Consider the following 27,059-nt stretch of genomic DNA (forward strand, 5'->3'; position numbering starts at 1 on the left):
GCAGCCTTACCCCCACCTCCAGGGAAGGTGTGGAGGGCTAGAGATTAAGTTCCTTGAAAACTCAAACAAAACTTGGGGAGCTTCTGGGTAGCAGAACACGTGATGTTGGAAAGCGGCTCCCCAACCCCCACCACGCCCCATCTGTCCTCATCTGGCTGTTCCTTTGGATCCTTGATCATAAACCAGTAAAGATTAGCGAGTGTTTCTCGGAGTTCTGTGAGTCCTCCCAGCAAATCAACGGAACCTGAAAAGAGGGAGGTGGCTGGGAACCGTGGTTTGTAGCCAGGTGGTCAGAAGTACAGGTGACAAGGGTGTGACTGGCTTCTGAGCTGGGCCAGTCTCGTGGGTCTGAGCCCTTGACATGCACCTGAAATGAACTGTAGGACGCCCCTTGGTGTCTGCTGGAGAACTGCCTGGCAGGTGGGAAGACCCCACCTGTCAGCTCACAGAAGGGCAAGGAGATCTGGGAAGGGATAAGGAAGAGGAGAGTCGGGAAGGAAAAGGGATGGTGTTTGCTGCAGCCTTTCTGGGTCCAGTCTTAGGTTCCCACCGTGGCGATGGGGTGGGAGACATCTAGTTTTTAGTTTGCTGTCGGAGGAGTTGAGGCTCAAGCCTGCAAGCCCAGCACCCCTAAATAGTTACAGGGGTGGAGAGAAATTGTTGCAGAGGGAATTTCCAGCCAGCAGCTGCTGGTTAAACCTCTTTGGGAAACGAGTCCTGGGTGCGTGAACACTGGATGTGCCTTTTGCAAGTGCCAGTGCATTGTGGGAACAACAGAACAGGCAGTGCTATTCTCACCTGAACCAGGGCTTGGCCTCTGGCTGGGGGCCTGTGCTGTCCCCCAGGCTGTCTGGGATGCTCTGTTCCTGCCCCAGCCATCCTTATGTGTTATTGGACGGGACTTGGGTGTTGTCCAGATCCAAGCCACCCACTCTGGCCCTGTTCACCTCTCAGTTTGTGTGATGGCTCTTGGAGATGGGAGAAAGAAAAGCAGGCAGCCTCCTATCTTCTCTGATTGGTAGAGCCTTAACGTCGCAAGCCTACGTTCATGGTGCTTTGTGGGAGAGGCGCCCTCCATGATGGCGCCAGACATGACTGCCTGGTTACTAACACTGGGTGATTCCATCTCCCAGGAATTTAACTGGGCCTTTCTCTACCTTGCTGGTGCATGCATCCAACAGGAGTTCTCTGTTCTCAAGGACTGCATTGCCTGGTGGGGGAACAGGCACACAGATAGTTTTAGGCTGGAACAAGCTCTTTCACTACAAGGATGGTCCCTGGCTCGTGGGGACATCAGGAACAGAACAGCCCAGTGGCTGTGGGACAGTCTCACAGAGGCGTGAGGTGGGAGCAGGATCCAGAGGGAGGGGTGGTGGGGGTGGGTGAGTGCAGAGGAGGGCAGGAAGGGAGGACAGGGCCACGGTCTCTGCTTCTTCAAGCTCCCAGGAGTGCCCCAAGCATGCTGATGGAAAAGCCGGTGGACAAACTCAGCTGTATGTTTGCAAAATAAGCAGCTTAGCGAACAGACTAAGTAGATTACGCTGAATGGAAGACCCGCACTGTGCGGGCACAGATGTGTGCCTTAAGGATGAGATGTAGGTGGGAGGCAGTTTGACGGTTTGCTATGGGGGGTGGGGAGGGGGCGCAACTCAGAGCCTGAGCACAGAAGTTGAATCCAAAGTGTGGATCTGAGCAAGTCCAAGTCCTGAGCCTCTGTTTTCTCCTCTGAAATGGAGGTGGTCGCTTCTGCACTCGCTGCCCCACAGGAGTCCTGGGAGCGTCACGGAGGGGAGAGCCATGAAAAAGTCTGTTCCACCTGCACGTGAGCTCTTCGCCCGTTCATCTGTTCCGAACACTGACGGTGCAGCCCAAGCGGTCCACAAAGGGGCCTCCTGTCCTCTGTCCTCTGGGACCTATTCCTGGGGGCCAGGGAGTGTTGGAGAGGGCTGGGGACAGCTTGGGGGCAGGGGTGGGACCATCTGCACATAGGAAGCAGAAGGCGTGGCCGGCAGCAGCTTTCTGGGCCAATGGCAGCCAGCGACCGGCAGGCTGCGCAGGCAGAATGTGGTCTTTGGTTTCTGTTTCTGTTTTGGTCTGGGCTTGTGCTATTGCTGTGGCCTGCTCAGGGCCAGGGAAGGGGAAGTACTCACGGGTGGGATTGAACTCCTTAGGTACAGGGTCACAGCGCTGCTGGTGTGTTTGGGGGGTGGGTATCAGATGTGCCATTGCAGCCCTTTCCTCTAGCTGATGGGTACATGCCAGGGTGGTCCCTGTCCACCATCGGTGGGCTGGGGGAGGGAGGAAGATAGACAGGTGTGTGGGGTGAGGGAGCTGGGGAGAGACAGAGGCAAGAGGAGCCCAGCAGCTCAGTGCACTTCACACTGAAGCCAGGAGCCCGGAGGGGGAGATGCAAGGGGTACACACCCCACCCCCCAAAAGTCCGTCTTCATATAGTGCATTTCCGATCTCCGAGCCCTACACACTCACTTCCTCTGGGTGATTGCCTCACAGACTGTCAGCCTGGGGAGCAAAGATCTAGCTACTTCTGCTCAGAGCCTGCGGGTGGAGGCAGGGAGGAAGTGGAGGTGAGTGTCGTCTGCTGCGTGGTGGGATTGTGCCTGTGATGCACTGTGCTTGGCTGTCCGTGTGGGGGTGGCACCTGCTCCCACCCCGGCCGTACACTGAGCTCAGCATCCGAGAGACTGATCTGAGTCTCCAAGGGCTCTGTTAGGCCTCAATACTGTCCTTGGGCAGCTGTGCTCTGCGTTCTATCAGGGGTTTTCAGGGACCCTTCAGCATCTTCCTTTTAAATTTAAAAACTTTTATTTTATTTGAAAGGCAGTGAGACACACACACACACAGAGAGAGAGAGAGAGAGAGAGAGAGAGAGAGAGAGTCTCCCATACCCTGGTTCATTCACTCCCCAAATGCCTGTAACAACGGGATGGCCAGACTGAAGCCAGGAGCCAGGAGCGTTCTCTGGATCCCCTCCATGGCAGGGACCCAACCTGAGCCGTCACCTGCTGCCTCCCGGAGTGCACAGTAGCAGGAAGCTGGGATGGAGAGGAGCCTGGAGTGGAACGCAGGCACTGTGATTTGGGATGCAGGCACCCTAAGTGGGAGCTTAATCGCTGTGCCATACACCTGCCCCAGCACCTTCATTGTAAAGCAAAAAACGCTGGGATCTCCATCAGATGGACAAGTCTTGGCAACATTATTAAACATATGTACTTGGCAAAGGGTGTTATAAAGTAAGGTTGATAACTTATAGGCAGTTATCAATGTTAAGAGTAATAATACCAATGAGAAAATAATAATAACGATCGCAAAGTAATAAAGGGAGATAAATACGTATCACAGTCGTGAAACTGCGGGTGGAAGGTTTGGGCAGACTGCTTGTTTGTCTGTGTGCGATTCTGCTTGATGTCCAAAATGCTGCAGCAAACGCCCCACCCTGTCTGCCTCCCGTGAGGCTCTTGACCGCCCTTGACGACAGATGTCCCCACGGCAGGGTGAAGGTGAGAGCGTAATTTGAAGCTAACCGAGGATGGAGCTAGATTCTAAAATTATATCTCCTCTCAGATTGACAAGTGTACACTCATTCACTCGTGATGCAAGAAGCCCCAGGTCCTGTCCCCACGGTGTGGGTTGTCCCGGCACCATCTCAGGCTCTCATGGCTGGGCTGACCAGACCTGAGCAGACAGAACAGCTGAGAGGAGGTGGCCGGTTCCAGGAGAGGGGCCCTGGTGACTGGGCCCAGAGCCCAGGCCTTTGCAATGTTTGCCTTGGAGCTGTCCCTTCAGCCAGCTTAACTTGGTGGCTCAGGGCAGGGGACAGATGAAGCTAACAAAGTCCTCCTCTTTCATTCCCAAGGGACACATGGAAGTGATGGAGGTGGCCCGCCCACCAGCCAGGGCTCAGCTGAGTGCCGTGGCTGATGCTTGCCCACGCTGCTGAGAATGGCACCAAGCTCCAGTGTGGAACCAGGACAAAGGTTAGCCCGGGACACTCCTGGACACCGACCCTGATGTCTGTTCGGAGCCGAGCACTCCAAGGTGTGAGAAGTGAGTATGTTATGGGCACCGAGGGGGTCCCCAGCCCAGCATTCCTTGGGTCTGGAGGTTCCAGGTTTACCCAGCTTCCTACCCAAGGCCCATCACGGGGCTGTGGTTCTGAAGTGGTGGGAGTGTCCAGCAGTCACAGGCATGTCACTGCTGGAGCCATCCTAGAGACACATGGCTTCTAAAAACTGGGCCAGACCCAGACTGGCAGACGTAAGTGAGGCAAGAGAGCTGGCACGTGGGAGACAGCATCTTCCCACGTTCCCTTTCTATCAGTAGGTTCCTGGGCACTTCAGGCCTTGGGCGTCCATGCATGCAGTGGGAAGGGCATTCCGCCTGAGCTCCCGACCCAGCTCAACACCACGAGGTGGTGCTGGTTGGGGAGGGAGAGGGGCTTGAGTGAAGTATCTGTGGCCCTGGGAGGTGAGGGAATTGTTGGAGGCTTAGCTGCCGCAGAAGTGAGCCCCAGAGAAGCAAGTCCTCTTGGTTTTGCCTCATTTCTGCAGCATCTCCTTGTCTCTCTGTCCAGATGAGCTCAGGGCAGGGTGAGAGGCCCCGCAGGAAGGGCAGACAGAGTGGCACTTGGGCAGAGCTTCACTGGACAAGCTGCTAGGGGCTCCTGGCTGGTCCATGGGAGCCTTAGGGTATGGAAAAAGGCTAATAAGCTTTAGGGAGATTTTTTTTTTAAGTATTCCTGATTTGTTTGTTTATTTATTTGTTGTGAAAGGTAGAGAGAGAGGGAGTGGTTTTTCATGCACTGGCTCACTTCCCAAGTGCCCACAATAGCCAGGGCTGGGTTAAGCTGAAGCCTGGAACTGGGTCTCCCATATGGGTGGCAGGGACCTAAGTAATTGTGCTATCACTGCTGCCTCCCAAGGGTGTACATTAGCAGGAAGCTGGAGTCAGGAGGGAGCCAGGACTCAAATCCAGGCACTCTACTATGGGATGCAGGTGTCCCAAGTAGCATCTTTGAAAAAAAAAAGAAGATGTATTGGGCCATTACATTGTGCACCTGCTGTGCATTGTGGCACAGCAGGTGAAGCCGCCTACAATGCTCACATCCCATATGGGCACTGATTCGGGCCCCAGCAGCTCCACTTCTGATCCTGGTCCCTGCTATCGTGCCTGGGAAAAGTAGCAGAAGATGACTCAAGTGCTTGGGCCTCTGCCACCCACGTGGGAGACCTGGATGAAACTCCTGGCTCTGGCTTTGGCTTGGCTCAGCCCAGGCCATTATGGCCACTTGGGGAGTGAGCCAGCAAATGGAAAATCTTACTCTGTGTGTGTGTGTCTCTCTCTCTCTGCTTCTGTCTGCCTGTAACTCTGCCTTTCAAATAAATAAAGATTTAAATAAAGATTTCTTTATTGGGGCCAGTGATGTGGCATAGCAGGTAAAGCCACCATTTGCAGTACCAGCATCCCATATGGGTGCCATTTCCAGTCCTGGCTGCTCCTCTTCCGATCTGGCTCTCTGCTATGGCCTGGGAAAGCAGTAGAAGGTGGCCCAAATGTTTGGGCCCCTGCACTCGCGTGGGAGACCCAAAAGAAGCTCCTGGCTCCTGGCTTCAGATTGGCCACAGCTCTTGGCTATTGTGCCATCTGGGGGTGAACCAGTGGATGGAAGGCCTTTCTCTCTCTTTCTCTCTCTTCCCCTCTGCCTCTCTGTAACTCTGCCTTTCAAATAAATCAAATTTATTTATTTATTTGAAAGGCAGAGTTACTGAGACAGAGGGAGTCACACACACACACACACACACAGACCTTTTATCGGCTGGTTCAAAAAATGCTCCAACAGCCAGGGCTGGTCCAGGCCAAAGCACTTGGGCCATCTTCCACTGCTTTCCCAGGCACATTAGCAGGGAGCTGGTCAGAAGCGGAGCAGCCAGGATTGAAACTGAGGCTCATAGGGGATGCTGGTGTCACAACTGGTGGCTTAATACCATTGCACCACAAAACTCGTCCTCCGAGCAGCATCTTAGCCCCTGCACCAAACACCTGTCCCGACTCTAGGTAGCTCTTGACTTGCCCAGATGAGAGTTGATTGCTCAGGCCTGGAATCTGTTTCCTACTCAGCCTGAGTTTGTTAAGTCAGTTTGGGATTAGAAGGCCTTTCCGATGGTGTTCTTGGGTTGATTTGTACCTGCAGTGGAGCGAGCCGCCAGGCCCGTGGGAGGGGTATAGACAATGGGGAGATGGCCATGGAGGCCACTGTGGGAATGTGGTAGCAAACTTGTTCCCCACGTGACACAGCTCCCCGTGGCCATCTACGTCATCAGCCTTAAGGCTACTATCCCCTTTCGCCCAGTGATTCCACTCCTGGGACTATTTGTTAAGAAATTTTTCATTAGGAATCAGTCTCAATGAGGAAAAGCACTGAATTCTTTTGTTATAAGCATAAAAGACATTCTTTATGATATCATCCATCTCAGTGGAAACGGCAAGTAAATGCTCCCTTTATAGAACATCCAAGTTAAGTAAATTATAGTTTTCCACTTGGTGGAATATTACATTGCCATTATAATAATGAGCAGATGGGCTATATAACTTGGAATACCAGTTATGATATAATAAGTGAAAATGGCAGGTTACAGGATAAGCACATTATGGTTAACCTGTAAATACACACACAGGAAAAGATTACAAAGGGGAAATGATCATAGTTATTAGTTTGGTGGAATTGTGACTGCTTGCTTTTCTCTGATGCACAGATTGGCTTCTTTTAAAACAGAACTGATTCTGACAACACCATTAACAGTGACTTTAAGATGTGGGATCAGGGGGAGTTTTTGCTAAGTCATTCCTTCCAGTAATGTTTAAACCTCAACTGTGCGCACATGTTACTTGTGTAATTAGAAGAAACAAAGATATTTTAAGACACTAGAATTAAGCATTCACGAGGGCTATATTTCCTGAGAAAGGGGAGACGAGAGACGTTGGGCCAGCTAAGCTGTCTGTACCTGCGCTCCTCAGTATTTAAGGGCCTGGGCCTGTTTGGGCCCATTCACCCATTCACTCATTTATTCATCCTTTTTTTAAAAAAATATTTATTTATTTATTTGAAAGTCAGAGTTACAGAGAAGCACAGGCAGAGAGAGAGTGAGAGAGAGAGAGGTCTTCCATCCGCTGGTTCACTCCCCAGATGGTCACAATGACTGGAGCTGTGCTGATCCAAAGCCAGAATCCAGGAGCTTCTTCCTGGGTCTCCCACGTGGGTGCAGGTGCCCAAGCACTTGGGCCATCTTCTACTGCTTTCCCAGGCCATAACATGGAGTTGGATTGGAAGAAAAGCAGCTGGGACTCGAACTGGCACCCATGTGGGATGCCAGCTCTGCAGGTGGAGGCTTTACCCACTATGCCACAGCGCCGGCCCCCACTCATTCGTTCTTTAGACATCATTCCATTCGGTGTTAATCTCTTTCTAGACAGTGGTTGCCCAGTAATGGACAAGACAAAGCCCCTGACCGTATGGTGCTTTTGTTCTAACCAGGGAGAGGCAGATGATACACAAGGAGCAAAACAAGTCAATTGCCATGAAGGAAGTGAGCTCAGACGTGTGAGGGGTGGGAGCTGGGCGGAGGCCTGGGAGGAGCAGAGCAGGTGGCACACAGGATGCCCAGCCTGTGGGCCCTGTAGGGTACATTTGCTTCTCCAACCCCTTGGGCCCCTGGGCCAGGACTGACTCCATTCCCGGAGCCCACCTGCCCCCTGCACCTCCCAGCTGGGATTTGCCTGGTATCTGAAGCCTCCTCAAATCCTCTCTGTGTGCAGCAGCTGCTCCTGACACCCTGAGCAGCTGGTGCCACCGGGCAGCCTAGCCACGGGCTGCCGCTCTTGGCTGGCATTTCGGGGCAGGGCTGCGCCCTTGGAGATGCCCAGCATCGCCGGGACAGACTGGCTGGCAGTCGGGGAGGCTCTCTGGAAGGTGTGTCCTGGTCTTTGAATGGTGCGTGCCTTTAGAGCCCGAGAGGCGGCCACCGCCAGGGTCGTGGGAGGGCCAGTGTGGAGGCTGCGGGACCTGTGTGTGGATCTTGCCAGGATTTCACCTGGGGACTGACGCCCAGGTCCGTGATGATCCACCCAGAAGCACATGGCCTTCTCCTGGCTTCCTCCATGCACGATCCTGGCTGTCCAGAAGCAGCAACACACGAGTGACAAGAGTGACAGTGCCGTCGGAGGGGCTGAGCAGCAGTGAGAACTCCGGAGCCAGACGTGCCCTGTTTGAGTCCCTGCCTTCTGTAGCTCGGAGAGCACAGGCTGAGAGTGGAGCTTCCCTTCGCTTCACTTGCCCCATCTGTAAGATGGGCTTGAGGGTTATCTGAGTTCACACACAGAGAGGACTGAGGACAGTGCTTGGCTGTGTTCTTATTGTGCCTTGGGAGGCAGAGGGAGGACTCCTTCCAGGTCTCCAGTGTCACAGGTCGCAGGGGCCGTCCCGGGGGATGGAACTCTGGCGTCTGAGCCAGCTGGGGCCACTGGGGTACCCTGCCCCTTGCTTCCTTTCTCCCCACTCACTTCAGAACCACAGGGGAAACTGGGTGGCTGGGTGATCTCAGACCTTTTTTTTTTTTTTAATAATTTATTTATTTGCATGGTGGAGTTACAGAGAGGGAGAAGCAAAGGCAGAGAGAGAGAGAGAGCACACACACACGATCCGTCCACTGATTCACTCCCCAAATGGCCGCAACTGCCAGGGCTGGGCCAGGCCAAAGCAAGGAGCTAGGAGCTTCTTCCTGGTCTCCCATGTAGGTGGCAGGGGCTCAAGGACTTGAGCCATCTTCCACTGCTTTCCCAGGCACATTAGCAGGGAGCTGGATTGGAAGTGGAGCAGCCAGGACTCGAACCGGTGCCCATATGGGATGCTGGCGCTGCAGGCGGTGGCTGAACGTGCTATGCCACAGCAACAGCCCCGACACCTTGCATCTTACCCCGGATGTGGAGCAAGTGCCCTCCCTTCTGTAACTCCACCCACCCAGCCTGGAGCCTCGCAGGTGACTGCTCAAGCTTGCCAAAGCTGCCCCATCCCCCACCCCTGCCTTGGGAGCCTCCTAGAAGGGCTGTGTGTCTCCCTCCCTGAGCCTGGAACCATAGTGATTTGGGTGCCTGAGAAACAGGGAGGCAAAGTTTGGGAAGTGAAAGAGAAGGGCCGGGCTTTTTATGAGGGGGTTTCTCCCAATTTCCTAGCACGGTGCTTCTCTGGGCACACGTTTTCAGTCATCGGCACCTCTGCTTCCTGGATGGGAGTTTTTGGCTAGCCCCAGGGCACTCACCGGGCTTTGCTTCCTGCCTATCTCAGGCCTTTAGGGCCGTCTCTTTGTTTTTTGTTTGTTTGTTTTTTTGACAGGCATAGTGGATAGTGAGGGAGAGAGAGACAGAGAGAAAGGTCTTCCTTTTTGCGGTTGGTTCACCCTCCAATGGCCGCCGCCATGGCCGGCGCATCATGCTGATCCGAAGCCAGGAGTCAGGTGCTTCTCCTGGTCTCCCATGCGGGTGCAGGGCCCAGGGACTTGGGCCATCCTCCACTGCCTTCCCGGGCCATAGCAGAGAGCTGGCCTGGAAGAGGGGCAACCGGGATAGAATCCGGCACCCCGACCGGGACTAGAACTCAGTGTGCCGGCGCCGCAAGGCGGAGGATTAGCCTGTTAAGCCACAGGGCCGTCTCTTCACCCCATCCCCTGTGCACCTGCCCTCTGCCCGCTCTGGGGAGCAGGTGAGGGCCAGCTCCTCCTGCCCGTCCCCTGCGCCCTCACAGCACAGCTCCCCGCCCTTGAGTTCACCCTCCTTCATGGCCCCTCTCTTGGGACTCCGCGTTCCCGGCCCGTGAGTTCACCCTCCTTCATGGCCCCTCTCTTGGGACTCCGCGTTCCCGGCCCGTCGGTCAACAAGCACGAGGGCTCTCCGATGTGAGTGTTGTTCCCCAGATCCTGCTTGTGAAAGCATCCGCCACTCGGAAAAGCATTCCTCTCGCCTTGGGTCCTGCCGTGCCCTCCTCCCCCAAGTTTAATTTCCGGCGCAATTCCACCTTCCCGCCAAGGTCCTCATGACGATTGTGTCTGTCACCAGGACAAAGAGGCACCGTTCACTGAGCCGCTGGTTCTTGCTGCTGAAGTTTCCCCGGGGCTGAGCAAGGAGGTATTGGATGGGGCTTGGGGGTAAAGGGAGTCAGGTTGGGGGGAGGGGTAGGCCAGGGCAGGTTTTTCTTTATTTATTTATTTATTTTTTTTATTATTTTTTTTTTATTTTTGATAGGCAGAGTGGACAGTGAGAGAGAGAGACAGAGAGAAAGGTCTTCCTTTTGCCGTTGGTTCACCCTCTAATGGCCGCCGCGGTAGCGCGCTGCGGCCGGCGCACCGCGCTGTTCCGATGGCAGGAGCCAGGTGCTTATCCTGGTCTCCCATGGGGTGCAGAGCCCAAACACTTGGGCCATCCTCCACTGCACTCCCTGGCCACAGCAGAGAGCTGGCCTGGAAGAGGGGCAACCGGGACAGGATCGGTGCCCCAACCGGGACTAGAACCCGGTGTGCCGGCGCCGCAAGGCGGAGGATTAGCCTGTTGAGCCATGGCGCCGGCCTTTTTCTTTATTTATTTGAAAGGCAGACAGACACACGCACCCAGAGAGGGAGAGATCCATTTTCCATTCAATGGTTCACTCCCCAGACGTCTGCAACAGCCAAGACGGCACCAGGCAGAAGCCAGGATCCCAGACCTTAATCTGGGTCTCTTATGTGGGTGGCAGGGACCCAAGTACTTGAATCGTCACTTGCTGCCTCGCAGGGTGAACATTAGCAAGAACCTGGAACTGAAAAGGGATTGGGGGAGCAGGACTCAAACCCAGGCACTGGGATGTGGGATGTGGGGGTCCCAAGCAGTGACTTGACTCCCCTTGGGTGATTTTTAGAAATGGCGCTCTGAACCTGCAGCCCAGCCCTGGGCCTGCCTTTAGTCTGAGCACCTCCCCCACTGGACTGCATCCCAGCTGATAACACCCGCCACCTCACTGTCCTGTCTACACCCATTCTTGTGCCCCCAGCCAGGCCTCTCAGCTGTCTCCTGTTTCCCGTGCCTGGACCAGCCACACTCTCCTGGCACCGCCTCTCGGACAAGGGCTGACCTTGCCCAGGTATGCTCCCCTCCATCTCCCCAGAGCCTCCTGCTGCCCGCAGAGGGGACCCGGCTGTGGTCTCCCCCCATGCGGTTTCTCTTCCTTTTCATACCTACCCACAGGGGCTGGGGGGTGCAGCTCTTCCGAGTTGCCTGTTAGGGTGGGAGGGAGGGACTGGAGTCTCCGAGTGAAGTTTGAGGGGCCTGAATCAGGAGGCCGCGTGGTGTTCGATCACTGCGCCTGGGCCCCCACCCTCAGGGCCATCAGCCCCTGCCCAGCCTGGGTCTGGCCTTTCTTCTGCAGTGGAGAAAGTGAGGGTGTGAGAGGCTGTGCCGGGAAGGCCCACCAGTATTCTGCCGTTGGTTCCAGCCTGCCCCTCAGAGCTCTGCTTCTGAGCCCTTGCCCTTGAAGCCGGAAGCTCAGCTCACAGCTAGCTGACGGCCATGGTGTGGGAGGGAGGGCTGCACGTGACACTGTCGTTTCCTCAGGGTTTCTGGGCTCCTGGCTTGGCAGAGGAGGTGGCTCGGGGGCTGGCGAGGGCAGGGTCAGGGTACCTGTGCCTGGGGTGGGAGCAGGTGCCCAAAGCAGGAGGGGTATCCAGAACCCGGTGCCGGTCACCCTTCCTGGATCATTTGCTTGCATTCACCTAATGGGTGCTAGCTCATTCATTCACACAAGAACCCTCTGTGTAGGAATTCTTAGTACCCTCGCTTCACCTGCAGGGAAACTGGGCCGCAGAGCAGTCAGCCAACCTGTCTCAGGTCCCACAGGTGGCAAGGATCAGCCAGGGCTCCAGCCCTCGATCTGTGTAGGACCCAGCACCCCTCAGCCTAACCACTGTGCCACGTTCAGAGCTGTGGGTCATGGCTTGTTCTGGGGAAGGCTCAGGAGGAAAAAACCTGCACTAACTTTATGTTCCTTGAGACCATTTGTTTAGCAAGCATATTGAGAAGCGTTTTTTCTTTTTTAAAAATTATTTATTTATTTGAAAGGCAGAGTGAGTGAGAGAGAGAGAGAGATCTCCATCCTGTGGCTCACCATCCTAAATGGCTGCAACAGCCAGGGCTGGGCCAACCCAAAGCCAGGAGCCTGGAGCTCCATCCACGTCTCCCACATGGAGGGTAGTGGCCTGTGTACTTGGGCCATCTTCCACTGCTTTCCTAGGCACAGCAGCAGGGAGCTAAGTCAGAAGCAGAGTAGCTGGGAGTCAAACCAGTGCTCATGTGGGATGCTGGTGTCCCAGGCAGTTTAATCCACTGCACCACAAGTCCAGTCCCCATCTCCGCCAGGTAGAGAGTCAGAGAGCTCCTATCTGCCGGTTCACTCCCCAGTTGTCCACAGTGGGTGAAGCCAAAGCCAGAAGCCAGGAACTCAATCCAGGTCCTCCTTGTGGGAGACCAGAACCCAGGGTCTGTGCTAGCAAGAACCTGGAGTCAGGAGGCAGAGTTCAAACCCAGGTGTTCCAGGGTGGGAGGTGAGCATCTTAACAGCTAGGCTAAATGCCTGTCCCCTCACCGAGCATCATCTACAAGCTACAAAGAGAATTAACACATACTCATTCAGCAAGCATTTTGAAAATAAGATTTTGGTTTTATAGAAGTTAAGCATACTTGTTAGGTTAAAAAATTTTAAAAAAGGCCGGCGCCGTGGCTTAACAGGCTAATCCTCCACCTTGCGGCGCTGGCACACCGGGTTCTAGTCCTGGTCGGGGCGCCGGATTCTATCCCGGTTGCCCCTCTTCCAGGCCAGCTCTCTGCTATGGCCCGGGAAGGCAGTGGAGGATGGCCCAAGTGCTTGGGCCCTGCACCCGCAAGGGAGACCAGGAGAAGCACCTGGCTCCTGGCTTCGGATCAGCGCGATGTGCTGGCCGCAGCGGCCATTGGAGGGTGAACCAACGGCAAAAAGGAAGACCTTTCTGTCTGTTTCTCTCTCTCACTATCCACTCTGCCTGTCCAAATAAATAAATAAAAAATTTAAAAAAATTAAAAAAAAAAACTTTAAGAGCATACAGAAAAATACAAAGAAAAATCACATGATAGATATCACCATCCAGAGGTGATTGTTGCTAAATTTCTTGTTTATTTACATGCATGTGAACTTTTGGAAAATCAAAGTCATGTTAAGTTACTCTATTTGGAATCCTGCTTTTCTCTCTTTAACACTGTGTTCAGCGAACACTGCTTGAGTTGCTACTATTCCTGGCCTTCAGAAGAATCATGGCAAAGCACAGTGCTGTCTCCACAGAGGTGCAGGGCTGGGCAGACAGCACAGCGGTTCGTTCTGGAGTTCTGCCTCTCAAAGGGGGATTATGGGTCATGGAGAAGGGGGTGGGGTGGGGGCGGGCAACAGAAGCAAACAGCAATGCAGAAATTCCAAGGATAGGATCTGACGTGGAGGGGGGTCCCGAGGGCCTTGCCAGCCATCCCTAGCAGTTTGAGGTTTACTCTGTAGACCAACGATCTGCTAATGGGCTGGAAGTGAGGAGGAACATCAGAGTTGCATCCTTTCTTAAAAAAGAGATTGATTTGTTTATTTGAAAGGCAAGATGACAGAGAGGGAGAGACAGAGAAGAGAGATCTTCCATTCACTGGTTCACTCTCCAATTAGGCCACAACAGCTGGGGCTGGGCCAAGGAGCCAGGAACTCCATCCGGGTCTCCCACATGGGTGGCAGGGGCCCAAGGACTTGGACCATCCATCTGCTGCTCTCACATGGGCCTCGGCAGGGCACTGGATTGAAAATGGAAAAGCCAGGGCTCTGAACTGGGAGCTTAACCCATCACACCACAGTGCTGGCCCCCTGCACATGCTTCTGTCCTGTGGTTTGCATTGGGGGGTGGGAGGTGCGAGGTTAGGAGACTTGGAGTCATCAGATGTGACATGAGAAAGACTTCAGCCAGCACAGTAGCACTGAGCAAAGAGGAATGAAAAGCAGGTGGAAAAGGCAGGCGTTAGCTGACAACTTGATGGCTTTGCCATGTTACTTGCCTTGGCTGTTGGCTTGCTTGTGGATGTGCCTTAACCAGTGAAGTTTTAAAAATTGGGCTGTTTTTAAAAAGTTTATTTATTTTTACTTTTTCTAAAAGCAGAGAGAGAGAGAGAGAGAGAGAGAGAGAGAGAGAATGAGAGATCTTCTATCTACTGGTTCACTCCTCAGATACCTGCAACACCTGGGGCTGGACAGGCTGACATCAGAAGCCAGGAATTCCATCCGGGTCTCCCACGTGGGTGGCAGGAACCCAAGTACTTGAGCCATCACTTGCTGCCTTCCGGGGTGCACTTTAACAGGAAGCGGGATTGGAAGCAGGGGTGGAAGTCAATCGCAGGCACTCCGATAAGGAATGTGGGTGTCACAAGTGGTGGCTGAACCTGCTGCTCCACAATGCTTGCCCCTTAACTGGATTGTATTTATTGTTGCTTTTATATTTTCTAAAATATTTATTTATTTGAAATGCAATGTTACAAAGAGAGAGGAAAGGAGGAAGAAAGAGAGAGACACAGAGAGGGATTTTCCATCCTCTAGATCACTCCTCAAATAGCCAGAATGGCTGGGGCTGGGCCAGGCCAAAGCCAGGAGCCTGGAACTCCTCCTGGATCTCCTACATGGGTAGCAGGGGTCCAGAGACTTGGGCCATCCTGCATTGCTTTCGCAGGTGCATTAGCAGGGAGCTGGATCAGAAGTAGAGCAGCTGGGACTCAAACCAGCACCTGTATCAGTGTAGTAGGCAGTGGCTTAACTCACTGTGCCACAATACTGGCCTCCGTTTATCATGTATTGGTATTAGGAACATTTAAAATCCTCTCTACTAGCTATTTTTTAAAAATTTATTTGACAGGTAGAGTTATAGACAGAGATAGAGAGAGAGAGAAAGGTCTGTCTTCCGTTGGTTCATCCCCGAGATGGCCGCTACAGTCAGTTGGGACTGTGCCAATCCCAAGCTAGGAGCCAGGTGCTTCCTCCTGGTCTCCCATGTGGGTACAGTGGCCCAAGCACTTGGGCCATCCTCCACTGCACTCCCACAGTAGAGAGCTGGACTGGAAGAGGAGCAACCGGGACTAGAACCCGGAGCCCATATGAGATGCCGGCACTGCAGGCGGAGGATTAACCAAGTGAGCCATGGCGCCAGCCTCTCTACTAGCTGTATGACTAGCTCTTGTCAGCCATAGTTACTGTACTAGGATACAGAATATTAGAACCCATTCCTGCCATCCAGAAGCTCTGCATTCATTAACCATCCTCTCTCCTTCTCCCCCTCTCCCTTAACCAGAGTCTTCCAAAGTCCTTGTGCAGTTGGGTTTCCTTACTGTGGTGTCTCTGCCCTTGCTGTGAGAAGAATATGCCCGGGCAAAGCCACCCCAGCTGAACTGCCCCAGCCAAGGCAGTGCCGAGCCCCAGAGGACTCCTGCAGTCTCCCAAGCTCTGCCAACCACAGACGTGCGAGCTGTAGAGTCAGTGATAGCTGCTGTTTGGGGATGATCTGTTAGGTGGCATTTACTAGGAAATGTCTTCATTCTTTTTTTTTTTTTTTTTTTTTTTGACAGGCAGAGTGGACAGTGAGAGAGAGAGAGACAGAGAGAAAGGTCTTTCTTTGCCGTTGGTTCACCCTCCAATGGCCGCCACGGTTGGTGCACTGCGACTGGCGCACTGCGCTGATCCGATGGCAGGAGCCAGGTGCTTCTCCTGGTCTCCCATGAGGTGCAGGGCCCAAGCACTTGGGCCATCCTCCACTGCACTCCCTGGCCACAGCAGAGAGCTGGCCTGGAAGAGGGGCAACCGGGACAGAATCCGGTGCCCCGACCAGGACTAGAACCCCGTGTGCCGGTGCCGCAAGGCAGAGGATTAGCCTGTTAAGCCACGGCGTCGGCCGGAAATGTCTTCATTCTTAGACTGAGAGCTTTCTGTGTGCTGGACACCGTGCAGACACGGCGCTGAACCAGAGCTGAGCTCAGGAACACACAGTAGAGTGGGGATGTGAAGGGGGATGTGAGGTTGACTCCAGGCCCTCTGCTTCTGCGTGCCTGATGGTGCTGTTATTCAGAATGGGGTACAGGTGGGGAACAGGTATTGGGAGAAAGATAATGAGGTCGATTTAAGAAAAGAACTTGGGGTATGTGAGGGATGTTTAGGTGGAGCTGTCCAGGAAAGAGCAGGGTATAGGATTCAGGAGAGAGGTCTGACTAGGGACTGAACGTTACCAACGTAATATATCACAAAAGGGAATCTGTACCCGACAGAGACATAGGACGTGCTGTGCAAATTCGGAGAGGAAACGTGGTTGAGGGGATTTTGTTCCAAAGGTGACCTGAGAGCTGGACTCGAACTTCTGGATGTGAGAGGGGAAAGACACCAAAATGAAGTAGGTGTCTACAAAGATCGGGAGGTGCAAGACTACAGGTGCTGCACTATGAGAATCAGGCTGGAAAGTAGATTGGGGAGAGAGTGTGAAGAGTCTCAAATGCTGGGCCAAGGAAACTACAGTGTTTCATTGGGAAATGGGGAACCATTGAATATCTTTGAGCAGGGAGGGGACATGAAGCACACATGTCTAGGAGAGGGACAGTTGTACACGGTTGCGAAGCAGAAAGCAAAAAATACTGGTTCTAGTCTCAGCTCTCCTAATTACTTAGCCCTTAGATATTAGGCAAATGATGTCCTCTCTCTGAGTCCCCACTGTCTGACTAAAGTATGGAAATAAAACTACCTGTCCTGCCCTGGAATCTCATTTATGTAAGAACCAATGATAGGAAGTGGAAACAGTGCTGCGGAGACCACAGGACACTGCACAGGGTGGTGGCTGCTGTTGCGACTACACCTGCTAGGCTGAAAGATCCGCTGGGATTCCCCGTCAGGTGGGCACTTGCAGGTGTCATCTTGTTCGCCTCTGTCCCCTCTCCCACCTTGTCAAGCTGGGGGCCCATGGGCAGCTGGCAGAGCTGAGGTTTGTGATCTCGAGCCCCATCTTCCCATTCTTGATGCAGCTCTGAGCCCTGACACACTGTTCGGCTCATGCGTGTCAGTGAGAGAGGATCTGCTCAGGACAGGTCTGGGCCCCGGCTGCAGAGAGACAGCCAAGACCCTCAGAAAGAGTGTATGGACACCAAAAATAAGGGGGTGCATGTTAGACATCCCTTTTGATGCCTGCATCCCACATCTGAGTGGCTGGGAGTCCCAGCCCAGCTTCTGATACCAGTATCACTAACGTGTTCCCTGGGAAGGCAGTAGGTGATGCTTCAAGTACTTGGGTCCCTACGACCCACGTGGGAGACCTGGATGGAGTTCTGGGCTTCCTGTTTTGACCCAATTTAGCTCTAGCTGCTGTGGGCATTTGGGTGTATGAACCAGCAGATGGAAGATCTCTGTCTCTGTTTCATGCCTTTCAAATAAAAATAGGCATTAAATAAGAAAAAATGTTAAGGAAGTGGCATTTGATAATCGTCCAAGTGAGAGATCCAGAGTCATTGGTGCAGGCAAAGGGAAAAGCTGAGAGGCCTGTGGGGTGGAGCAGGCTTTGGGGAAGCAGGCTGGGAGCTGAGCCTTGAAGGCTAGTGGGGGTCACAACAGAGGAGAGGAAAGGGGAAGGGAGAACAGGGGGAGGAGGGAACACTTTCTCCTTTCTCAGTCGACATTGAAACTGAACACCAAAACCCCATTAAATGTGGCAAAGACAGATGGAACCACAATGAGATACCACTTTAGGTATCTCATTAAGGTAGCCATTCTATACATTTAAAAAAAAACTGTAAAAATTGGCAAGGATGTTGGGAAACTGGAACCCTGTACATTGCTTGTGCAAATGTGAGACGGTGCAGCTGCTGTGGAGAACAGTACGGCAGTTCCTCACAAAGTTAACCAGAGAATTACCATGGAATCTAGCCGCTCTCTCCGGGTGTGTGCCCAAAAGAATCGAAAGCAGAGCCTTTTTAAAATTTTTTAAACTCTAGAATATTAAATGTGAATTATTTTGAATTCAGCACATGCAAAAAAATATAGTAAGAAGGTACAAACAATTGTTCCAAAATCCCAATACCCAGAGGTGGGTAAAATGGTATTTCTTCCTCTTTTGGAAAGCAGAGTCTTGAAGAGATATTTATACAGCCATTTCCACAGCAGTGTTCTTTTTCTTTTCTTTTTTTTTTTTTTTGACAGGCAGAGTGGATAGTGAGAGAGAGAGACAGAGAGAAAGGTCTTCCTTTTTGCCGCTGGTTCACTCTCTAATGGCCGCTGCGGCCGGCGCATCTTGCTGATCCGAAGCCAGGAGCCAGGTGCTTCTCCTGGTCTCCCATGCAGGTGCAGAGCCCAAGCACTTGGGCCATCCTCCACTGCCTTCCCGGGCCATAGCAGAGAGCTGGCCTGGAAGAGGGGCAACCGGGATAGAATCCGGTGCTCCAACCGGGACTAGAACCCGGTGTGCCGGCGCCGCAAGGCAGAGGATTAGCCTGTTAAGCCACGGCGCCGGCCAACAGTATTCTTTTTATTTTCCTCAAAATTTCCTTTTATTGCAATTCAAACATTTGAAAACCAGAAAATCTAATTATCTGCCTTTATTATGCTCTAGCCAAAATATCCAGTGTTTTCTTTACATTCCTTTCCCAGAAGGTACTCTGCATGTCGGTTCTTGGAGCTGGGTTTCATCTATTTGACTTCAGTCTTCTAAAACACACAGGAATACTTGAAACTTGTTGGGTCAAATCAAAAAGAACTAAAGTAAATTGAAATACAAACTACAGATCACTTATAAATAACTGGTATCAAGGGAAAGACATCACAGAACTCAAGTCATAGTTTATCAAAATTATTCACATACAAGTCTACCTTAGCATAGAATCGCTTCCTCTATCTACTATGTAAAATTACCAGCAAGAACAGTTTAAGAATAAGGCTTAAGCCTAAGCTATCTCCATGTCATCATGAATTCCTATGACAGCATGCTCAGAAGGATCCTGTTTCATGATGTAGGCAGTGAGTGCAGCTACTTTTTTTCTTTAAATATTCGTTTATTTATTTGAGAGGGAGAGTTACAGACAGAGAGGGAGAGAGAGAGAGAGAGAGGTCTTCCATCCACTGATTCACTCCCCAAATGGCTGCAACAACCAGAGCTGCACTGATCTGAAGCCAGGAGCCAGGAGCTTCTTCCGGGTCTCCCACGCAGGTGCAGGGGCCCAAGGACTTGGGCCATCTTCTACTGCTTTCCCAGGCCATAGCAGAGAGCTGGATCAGAAGAAGAGCAGCTGGGAATTTGAACCAGTGCCCATATGGGATGCCAGTGCCACAGGAAGAGGTTTAAATTGCTACCCACAGCGCCAGCCTGTGCAGCTACATTTGAATGGCTCATTGGATTCATTCTGGACTTCTTTAAGGCCAATGTCTCTGTGTTCTGTTTTAAGCTGAGAATATCTGTCTGATCAATAAGAAGTGTCTCTCCACTCAGATAACAGTGTCCCTACTCCTCTCCTCCTCGTGGGCATCTGGAACATCGTCTCACATCTGTCAGGCTGATGAGATGGATCTTCTGGTACAGGGGAAAGGAATTCGGTAGCAGGGTTGAGTCACGGTACTAAGGGCCTTTGTTAACATTTCTGGGCAGACAGACTGAAAGGCTGAATCTGAAAATTTCCTTGAGTGGACATCCAAAAAGATGCCAGCTCAAGGCTGGGTGGAGCTTTTGTTGGGGTGGGGGGGGAGGGATCTAAAGCAGTGACGTTCAGCTCATTGGTGTTTAGATCCCAGGGAAAGATGTGCTGGACTCTAGTTACTCCAAGATGGCCTGAAAAGAACTAGATAGGCCAGGAAGATCCTGAAAACCCAGCCTCCAACACAGAGGGGTGAAATTGCCCCATTGGCCTGCTTCACAATCATAAGAGGTAGACACAACCCAGGTATCTGTCAACAGAGGAACACATACACCAGGTGTGACCTGTGCTTACAATGGAGTGTTAGACTTCAAAGGCCAGAGAGTTTTTTTTTTTTTTTTTTTAAGATTTTATTTATTTGAGAGGTAAAGTTACAGACAGAGGGAGAGACTGAAAGAGAGTCTTCCATCTGCTGGTTTACTTCCCAGATGGCCGCAATGGCCAGAGCTGAGCTGATCCAAAGCCAGGAGCCAGAAGCTTCATCCGGGTCTCTCGTGTGGGTGCAGGGTCCCAAGCATTTGGGCCATCTTCCACTGTTTTCCCAGGCACATTAGCAGGGAGCTGGATTAGAAATGGAGTAGGGGCCTGCGCCGTGGCGCAATAGGTTAATCCTCTGCCTGTGGTGCCAGCATCCCATATGGGCTCTGGTTCTAGTCCTGGCTGCTCCTCTTCCAATCCAGCTCTCTGCTGTGGCCTGGGAAAAGCAGTAGAAGATGGCCCAAGTGTTTGGGCCCCTGCACCCGCATGGGAGACGTGGAAGAAGCACCTGGCTCCTGGCTTCAGATCAGTGTAGCTCTGGCTGTGGTGGCCATTTGGGGAGTGAACCAACGGAAGGAAGACCTTTCTCTCTGTCTCTCCCTCTCACTATCTGTAACTCTATCTCTCAAATAAATAAATAATAAAAAAAGAAGTGGAGCAGCTGGAAGTTGAACCAGCACCCATATGGGATGCTGGCACCAAAGGCCAGGCTTAACATATTATGCCACAGCACTGACCTCTAAAAGCAAAATATTTTGACATATGCTGTTTCATGGGTGAACTATGAACACAGTGAAATAAGCCAGTGACAACAAGGCAAATACTGTATGATTCCATACCTAGGGTGCAGTAGGGAGGAGAACGGGGAAGTTACTGTTTAATGGGTACAGGGTTTGAGTCTGAGATGATAAAAAGATTGTGGAGCTAGATGGTGGGGGATGGGCACTAACGACGTGGTGTACTTAAAGCCACTGAGCTGTATACTCAAAGATGGCTAAGATATGCATGACGTGGAACTGTCTGGGAAGAAGTGGGAGAAGAGATGGTGGATGGGCTTGGTGAGACATGTTAGCTTAGAAATGAAGGTGACTGGGCCAGGAAAACCAGTTCTTCAAATGACCACAGATAAGAAAAAAAAAAAAAAGTTATAGAGAATGTAGTAGACACCACCCTCCAAGTAGCATCCGTGTTGCTCAGAGACACCCAGTGGGCTGGCCTGTTTTATTGCATTCATTTCTTATGCCCATCTGGTATGTGGAATGAAGCAATAAACAGGGAATCAGGTCAAGAATTATGGGATTATGGGATAGGCATTTGGCCTGGTGGTCAAGCTGCTGTTTGAATGCGTGCATCCCATGTTGGGGTGCTTGGGTTGGAATCCTAGTGCTGCTTCCAGTAAAGTCCAGCTTCCTGCTAACGTGTACCACGGTAGGCAGCAAGTGATGATGGCCCAAGTAGTTGGGTCCCTGCCATCCACATGGGAGATCTAGATTGTGTTCTTGATTCTCCAGTATTCTGGACATCTGGGGGTGAAACAGTGAAAGGGAGACCTCTGGTCCTTTGCCTCTCAAATCAACAAAAGGTTTGGACAGAGAAGGTAGAGGCCAGATTGAAATCCCTCTAGCTTGTCCCCCTTTCCCCATGACAGGTCCATGAGCTGGGTGATGTGAAGGCAGCCGCGGGCCCGCCCTCACCCTTGTCACCTTGTCTCCAGCAGCCGAGCCCTGTCTGCGCCATGGCGTCCGCCGAGCCCCTGACGGCGCTGTCCCGCTGGTATCTGTACGCCATCCACGGCTACTTCTGCGAGGTGATGTTCACGGCGGCCTGGGAGTTCGTGGTGAACTTTAACTGGAAGTTCCCGGGGGTCACGAGCGTGTGGGCGCTCTTCATCTACGGCACGTCCATCCTCATCGTGGAGCGCATGTACCTGCACCTGCGCGGCCGCTGCCCGCTGCTGCTGCGCTGCCTCATCTACACGCTCTGGACCTACCTGTGGGAGTTCACGACCGGCTTCATCCTGCGCCAGTTCAACGCCTGCCCCTGGGACTACTCCCAGTTCGACTTTGACTTCATGGGCCTCATCACCCTGGAGTACGCGGTGCCCTGGTTCTGCGGCGCACTTATCATGGAGCAGCTCATCATCCGCAACACCCTGCGCCTGCGCTTCGACCGGGACGCCGAGCCCGGCCAGCCCGGCAGTGCCCTGGCCCTGGCCAATGGCCACGTCAAGACTGACTGAGTGGGGGGGCTGGCGGCGGGGCCCGGGGGTCTCCTGTGGAACCCGTGGACAAAGAGACCAAGCTGGTGGCTTGTCCCCTCTGCACAGCACAAGCCCTTCTCGGGCTGGGCCTCACCCACAGCCCTGCCCTCTCCACTGTTGTGGGGTACGGTCAGATGGTGATGGGGGGCAGGGGGCCAGGGGGCCAGGCAGCAGAGGAGCACTGGGAAGGGGCCACAGGTCTGCACCCAGCTCAGAGGCTGGAAGCAGGAGGCCTGTCGCTGAGCAGCAAATGGACCACATGGATGACTCTGGAAGCAGCAGGCCACGTCCTGGCTAAGGGATGCTGACACTGGGGCCGCAGGTGGGAGGCAAGGCCAGAGGAGGCTCTGGGCTGCTGCTGTGGTCGTGTCCCTCCCTCTCACCTGGATTTAGCTGGGCTTTGGCTGGCTCCATTAGGCAATATTCAGGTGCTTGCTTGCAACCAATACCTCCCCAGGGGCCTGCTGAGCTACAAGCCTAAGAGAGACTGGGCAGCCAGGAGGCTGCGCCGTGGCCAGGCTGGTCTGGGAGGGCTGGGACACCTTCCCTTGGCTCCTCTCCCCTCCCCCAGGGCCCTTCGCTGCTCCTTCGGCCTTCTGGGGGTCCATGTGGTGCTGGATTCCCACCAACCTTGGGCTTTTGGAGGTATCAATCCCCGTGTGTTCGGTGGCGTTTCCCCTTTTCTCTTGTTTTCAAGGCCTTGACCACTTTAGCCCTTTTATCCATGTTGATCACGATGTCCACTCCCATCCCAGCTCCCTGGCCAACACAGCCGCTGCCAGATGTAAAAACCTGGGACAGACCTCCCCCCACCCCACCCTCCCCACCCCGCCAGCCTCTTGGAGCTTTGCCCGCACTCCTGTGTGGGCCTGAAGACGGGGCAGTCCTTGAGCTATGCCTCCACACCCCTAGTCTGGTGGGCTGTCCCTGCACCTACTCCCTGCAGGGTCCCAGACTAAAACAAAGGACACCCCACCCCACCCCCACTCCCTGCACAGTCAGGCCAAGATGGGCCCTGTGGATCTACAATGGAAACACAGAAGGAAATCGGCTGGGGAGAAGGTTGCATTTGCCTTGATTGGTATATTCACATGTCAATCAGGGAATCTCGCTTTCTAGGGGTTGGAGGAGCAGATCTCCAGTGTTGGAGACCCATGGAAGATGAGGAGGAAGAAGACGACTGTCAGCTTTGGCTCTTCGGGGCACCCCCCCCCTCCATGGGGAGGTACCAGTGCTGATCCTGCCATAGCCCCAGCTCTGCAGAAAAACCTCAGGACTGCTCTTCTGCCTCCCACCCCCCAGCAAGGCCAACCCTGTGTGCTTACTCCTTAAACAGTATTGACCCTGCCACTGTCATGGGCATTGTCACCTTGGTTGTCCCCTTAATCCCCGTGACGGGTCCATTGCTGGCAGTGGACAGCTGGGAGCCTCATTCCAGCCCACTTCTCTTCTGCTCTCCCCTCCGGCTTGAGGAAGTGGCCCGACCCATGGTCATGGTCTTTTCTTGAGTGCACTAGAACTCCTAGGTGGAAATTAGCCTTTCCCTTTCTGTAGATCGTTGCAAAGTGGGATGCCGCCTCCAGAGCGACACCCCTTCCCTGCTGGCTGCTCCTCCTTGACCATGCAGGCAGCCCGAGCTGGGCCACTGGCTGGTCTGCAGCATGGTGCATGGCAGCGGCGTGCTGGCTCAGGAGACCGGCTTGGAGCCTGCCTTTGACAGAATTTCCCTGCAGCCGGCCATGGCCAGGGCAGGGTGATGGGCATTTGCCAGCCTACTTTCCGCTCAGATCCGTGCAGTCCAGGGATGAGCTATATTCTGCGGGGGCCGGCCCTGCCTTTGATTTCACTGTGGTCCCAATTCCAGGGCGCCAGGAGCTATGGGGAGTTGGGCTTCCTGTGGGTGTGGGTTGCTTCCCACCTACAGGTGGAGTGTTCCAGAAGGAGCATACCGTCTGGCTTCACGGTTCTCCCTTGGCAATTGTTTTTTTGAGTCCTCTTCTCCAATTCCATGTCTTGGTCTCCTGGACCTCAACATGTGGGCCCCTTGACCACACCATCCATGTTCTTACTCCTCTCCTAAATCGAATCCAGTGGCCAGCTTGCCTGAGTCTCCCAGCACGAGGCCCCCACGGTCCTCGGCCAGAGCAAAACCCTAGGACGGCCCTCTGGGTTGCACCATTCGGGATGCCTTGTGGGCATCCCCTGGCGCCACTTTCTTTCTGGGCCCAGTAACACTCAGGTGCAGGAGTCCCTGGAGCAAGCCTGCTGTGCCCGGCAGCTGTTTCTTCTCTGGCCCCTTGCAGGGCACAGAGCCCTCAAAGGGGAGGTTGCTGCCAGTGGCCTGATCTGCAGGTTGTCTCACCAGAGGTAGCCCAGACTTCAACTCCTGCTTTTCCGGGGGAGTATCTTCAAGGCCCCGACCCCTCCGTGCCCAGAGACTCAGCATTTGGAGTAGTGCCAGCCCTGCCAAGCAGCAGGGTGCTGGTAGGCAGAGTCTGCTGGCTGTTCATGACCCTTTGGTGTCCTCGGCCCCTCTTCTGCCAGACGCAGCGCACCTCTGAGTGACAGGTCACGGTGTGCTGCCCTGCATGGTTGAACTGCTTCTGATGTCAGCTAGGCATCCCGCCCCACATCCCTAACCCTACCCCTTTTCTATGCCGGTGAGTCACAATGGCCTATGCTTATTCACAGCAATAATACCTAGGGAGTGTCCATGAAGCCTCCTGTGCTCGCCCCTTGCTCTGCATGGGTGTCCTGGGGAGGCTGGCACTGAGCCAGTCAGATTACGAGAACCTGCCTTTAGGGAGCCCTGGGCTTGTGCATTCACCATCATCGGGGAGGCAGACAGGCCCATGGCTCAAGGAGCTTTGGCTACGACAGGGACAGTGCCTTCTATCCTGAGGTCACCCCAGACCTGGAGGGGCTGCAGGCCCTGGCTCTGCCTAGGAGCCCATGAAGGGGGTGGGACTGGCTCCTAACTGGGCAGCTCCTGAGAAGGCCATGGCTGGTGTGCACCCATCGCCTGCTCTGTGTCTCTGTTGGTCTCTCTGTCTATTCCTTTTCACATTCGTGCACATAAAATATACTGGTGTTTGTGTTCCAGCTCTGCCTCTGGGTCATCTCTGCTGTCCATTGTCCCAGGGCTGCTGGGAGCCAGGACATCCTGGTGCTAGGCTATCCTGAACCAAGGCGGGCTGCTGGGTGGGGAGGGGAGGGAGCACCCCCTGCCAAGTCCTCGTCACTCTACTCTGACTCTCTCTGGTAACCTGGGTCCACCCCACGCTCCGCAGCCCTCAGAATAATCTGGTCCCAGGACACAAGGCTCTGGACAAGGCTCTGGCAGCTCTGCTGTCCCTGAGAAATGTGTTTGGGCACAGTGCTCTCTCCTCCCCTCATGTTCCTCTGCCCCATCTAGTTCCCCTGTCCTGCCCCATCACCACCTCCACGCCTCCGCCCACTTTCCTACTCCCAGGAAGAGGGTGGAGGGCTCAGTGCTTGACCAGCCAGTTCAGCTAAACCCAAATGGCTGCTGTCACTCCCCCACCACAGCTAGGCTGTGAACACCTGCTGGTTTTCTGGACGGACAGGCAGTGTGCTTTCTAAATCACTTGAGTGGCTCTTCTACCTTCTCTGCTGACTTGAAGGCATTCACTTCTTTGACTGGAAGTTTCTCTTCTCATAAAAATGAGCTAGCATAAAGTCCCAACAGTCATTCACATGTTACTATGAACAAATTTTTAAAATTTTTTTAAAAATTTATTTGAAAGGCAGAATTACAGAGAGAGCAGGAGATACACACACACACACACACACAGAGTGATCTTGCATCACAAGGGCCAGGGTTAGACCAGGTAGGAGCCAGGAGCTTCATCCAGGTCTCCTATACGGGTCCAGGGGCCCAAGGACTTGGACCATCTACTGCTTTCCCAGGCACATTTACAGGGAGCTGGGTCAGTAGTGGAACAGCCAGGACTCAAACCAGAGCTCACATGGATGACAGTAATACAGACAGTGGCCTAACCTGCTATGCCACAATGCCGGCCCCTAAACATTTTTTTTCCTAATTCATTTATTTGAAAGGCAGTGTGATAGATGTGGGAGGGGTGAGAAAGATCTTCCATCTGTGCTGGTTCACTCCCCCAAATAGCTGCAACAGCCAGGGCTGGGCCAGGCTGAAGCCAGGAGCCAGGAAGTCCATTCTGGTCTCCCACATGGGTAGCAGGGACCTGTGCACTTGAGCCATCCTCTACTGCCTTTCCAGGAGCACTGGCAGGATGCTGGATCTGAAGCAGAGTGGCTGGAACTTGAACTGGCACTTTGATACGGGATGCTGGCATCTGCGGCAGCTTAAGGCTTAACCCCTGCACCACAATGCCGGCCCAGTATGAACAGATCTTCAAGGTACTTCTCTCAGAGCCAAATGTTATAGAAAGAAAGGCCAAGTCTGCGTTATAGAGCTTGAGAGGAGGCAGGCCCCAAGTGAGCAGATGGAGGGGACTCAAGACCCTTCTACACCCTGTAGAGCGGGTGCCTGCCTGCCTGCCTGCCTTAGATTTATTTATTTGAAGGCAGAGTTAAAGAGAGGTGGAGGTAGACAGAGACAGAGAGGTCTTCCATCCACTGGTTCACTCCCCAAATGGCCTGAACAGCCGGAGCAGGCCGATCTGAAGCCAGGAGCCAGAAATTTCTTCCTGGTCTCCCACTGCTTTCTCAAGCCATAGCGGAGAGCTAGATCAGAAGTGGAGCAGGG

General features: G+C 53.4%; 1 protein-coding gene across 14 annotated transcripts in view; it reads left to right on the top strand.

Annotated features, from left to right (window-relative positions):
- Positions 1 to 25,411, top strand: part of TMEM229B (transmembrane protein 229B) — a 59,911-nt gene extending 34,500 nt beyond the window's left edge. For 4 of the 14 annotated variants that reach the window (XM_062181570.1, XM_062181571.1, XM_062181572.1 and 1 more), the window contains 4 exons: positions 3,875 to 4,065; positions 10,123 to 10,191; positions 11,094 to 11,179; positions 21,764 to 25,411. In XM_062181570.1, the coding sequence (XP_062037554.1) occupies positions 21,785 to 22,288 (504 nt within the window). In that variant the 5' untranslated portion in view covers positions 3,875 to 4,065; positions 10,123 to 10,191; positions 11,094 to 11,179; positions 21,764 to 21,784 and the 3' untranslated portion in view covers positions 22,289 to 25,411. Of the gene's footprint in view, positions 1 to 3,874; positions 4,066 to 10,103; positions 10,192 to 11,089; positions 11,180 to 21,697 lie in introns of those variants that run through there. The other 10 variants (XM_062181576.1, XR_009864822.1, XM_062181575.1 and 7 more) reach the window with 10 other exon arrangements.
- Positions 25,412 to 27,059: the final 1,648 nt, after the last annotated feature.

Source organism: Lepus europaeus, chromosome 22, assembly GCF_033115175.1.
Source record: "Lepus europaeus isolate LE1 chromosome 22, mLepTim1.pri, whole genome shotgun sequence".
Lineage (NCBI taxonomy): Eukaryota > Metazoa > Chordata > Mammalia > Lagomorpha > Leporidae > Lepus > Lepus europaeus.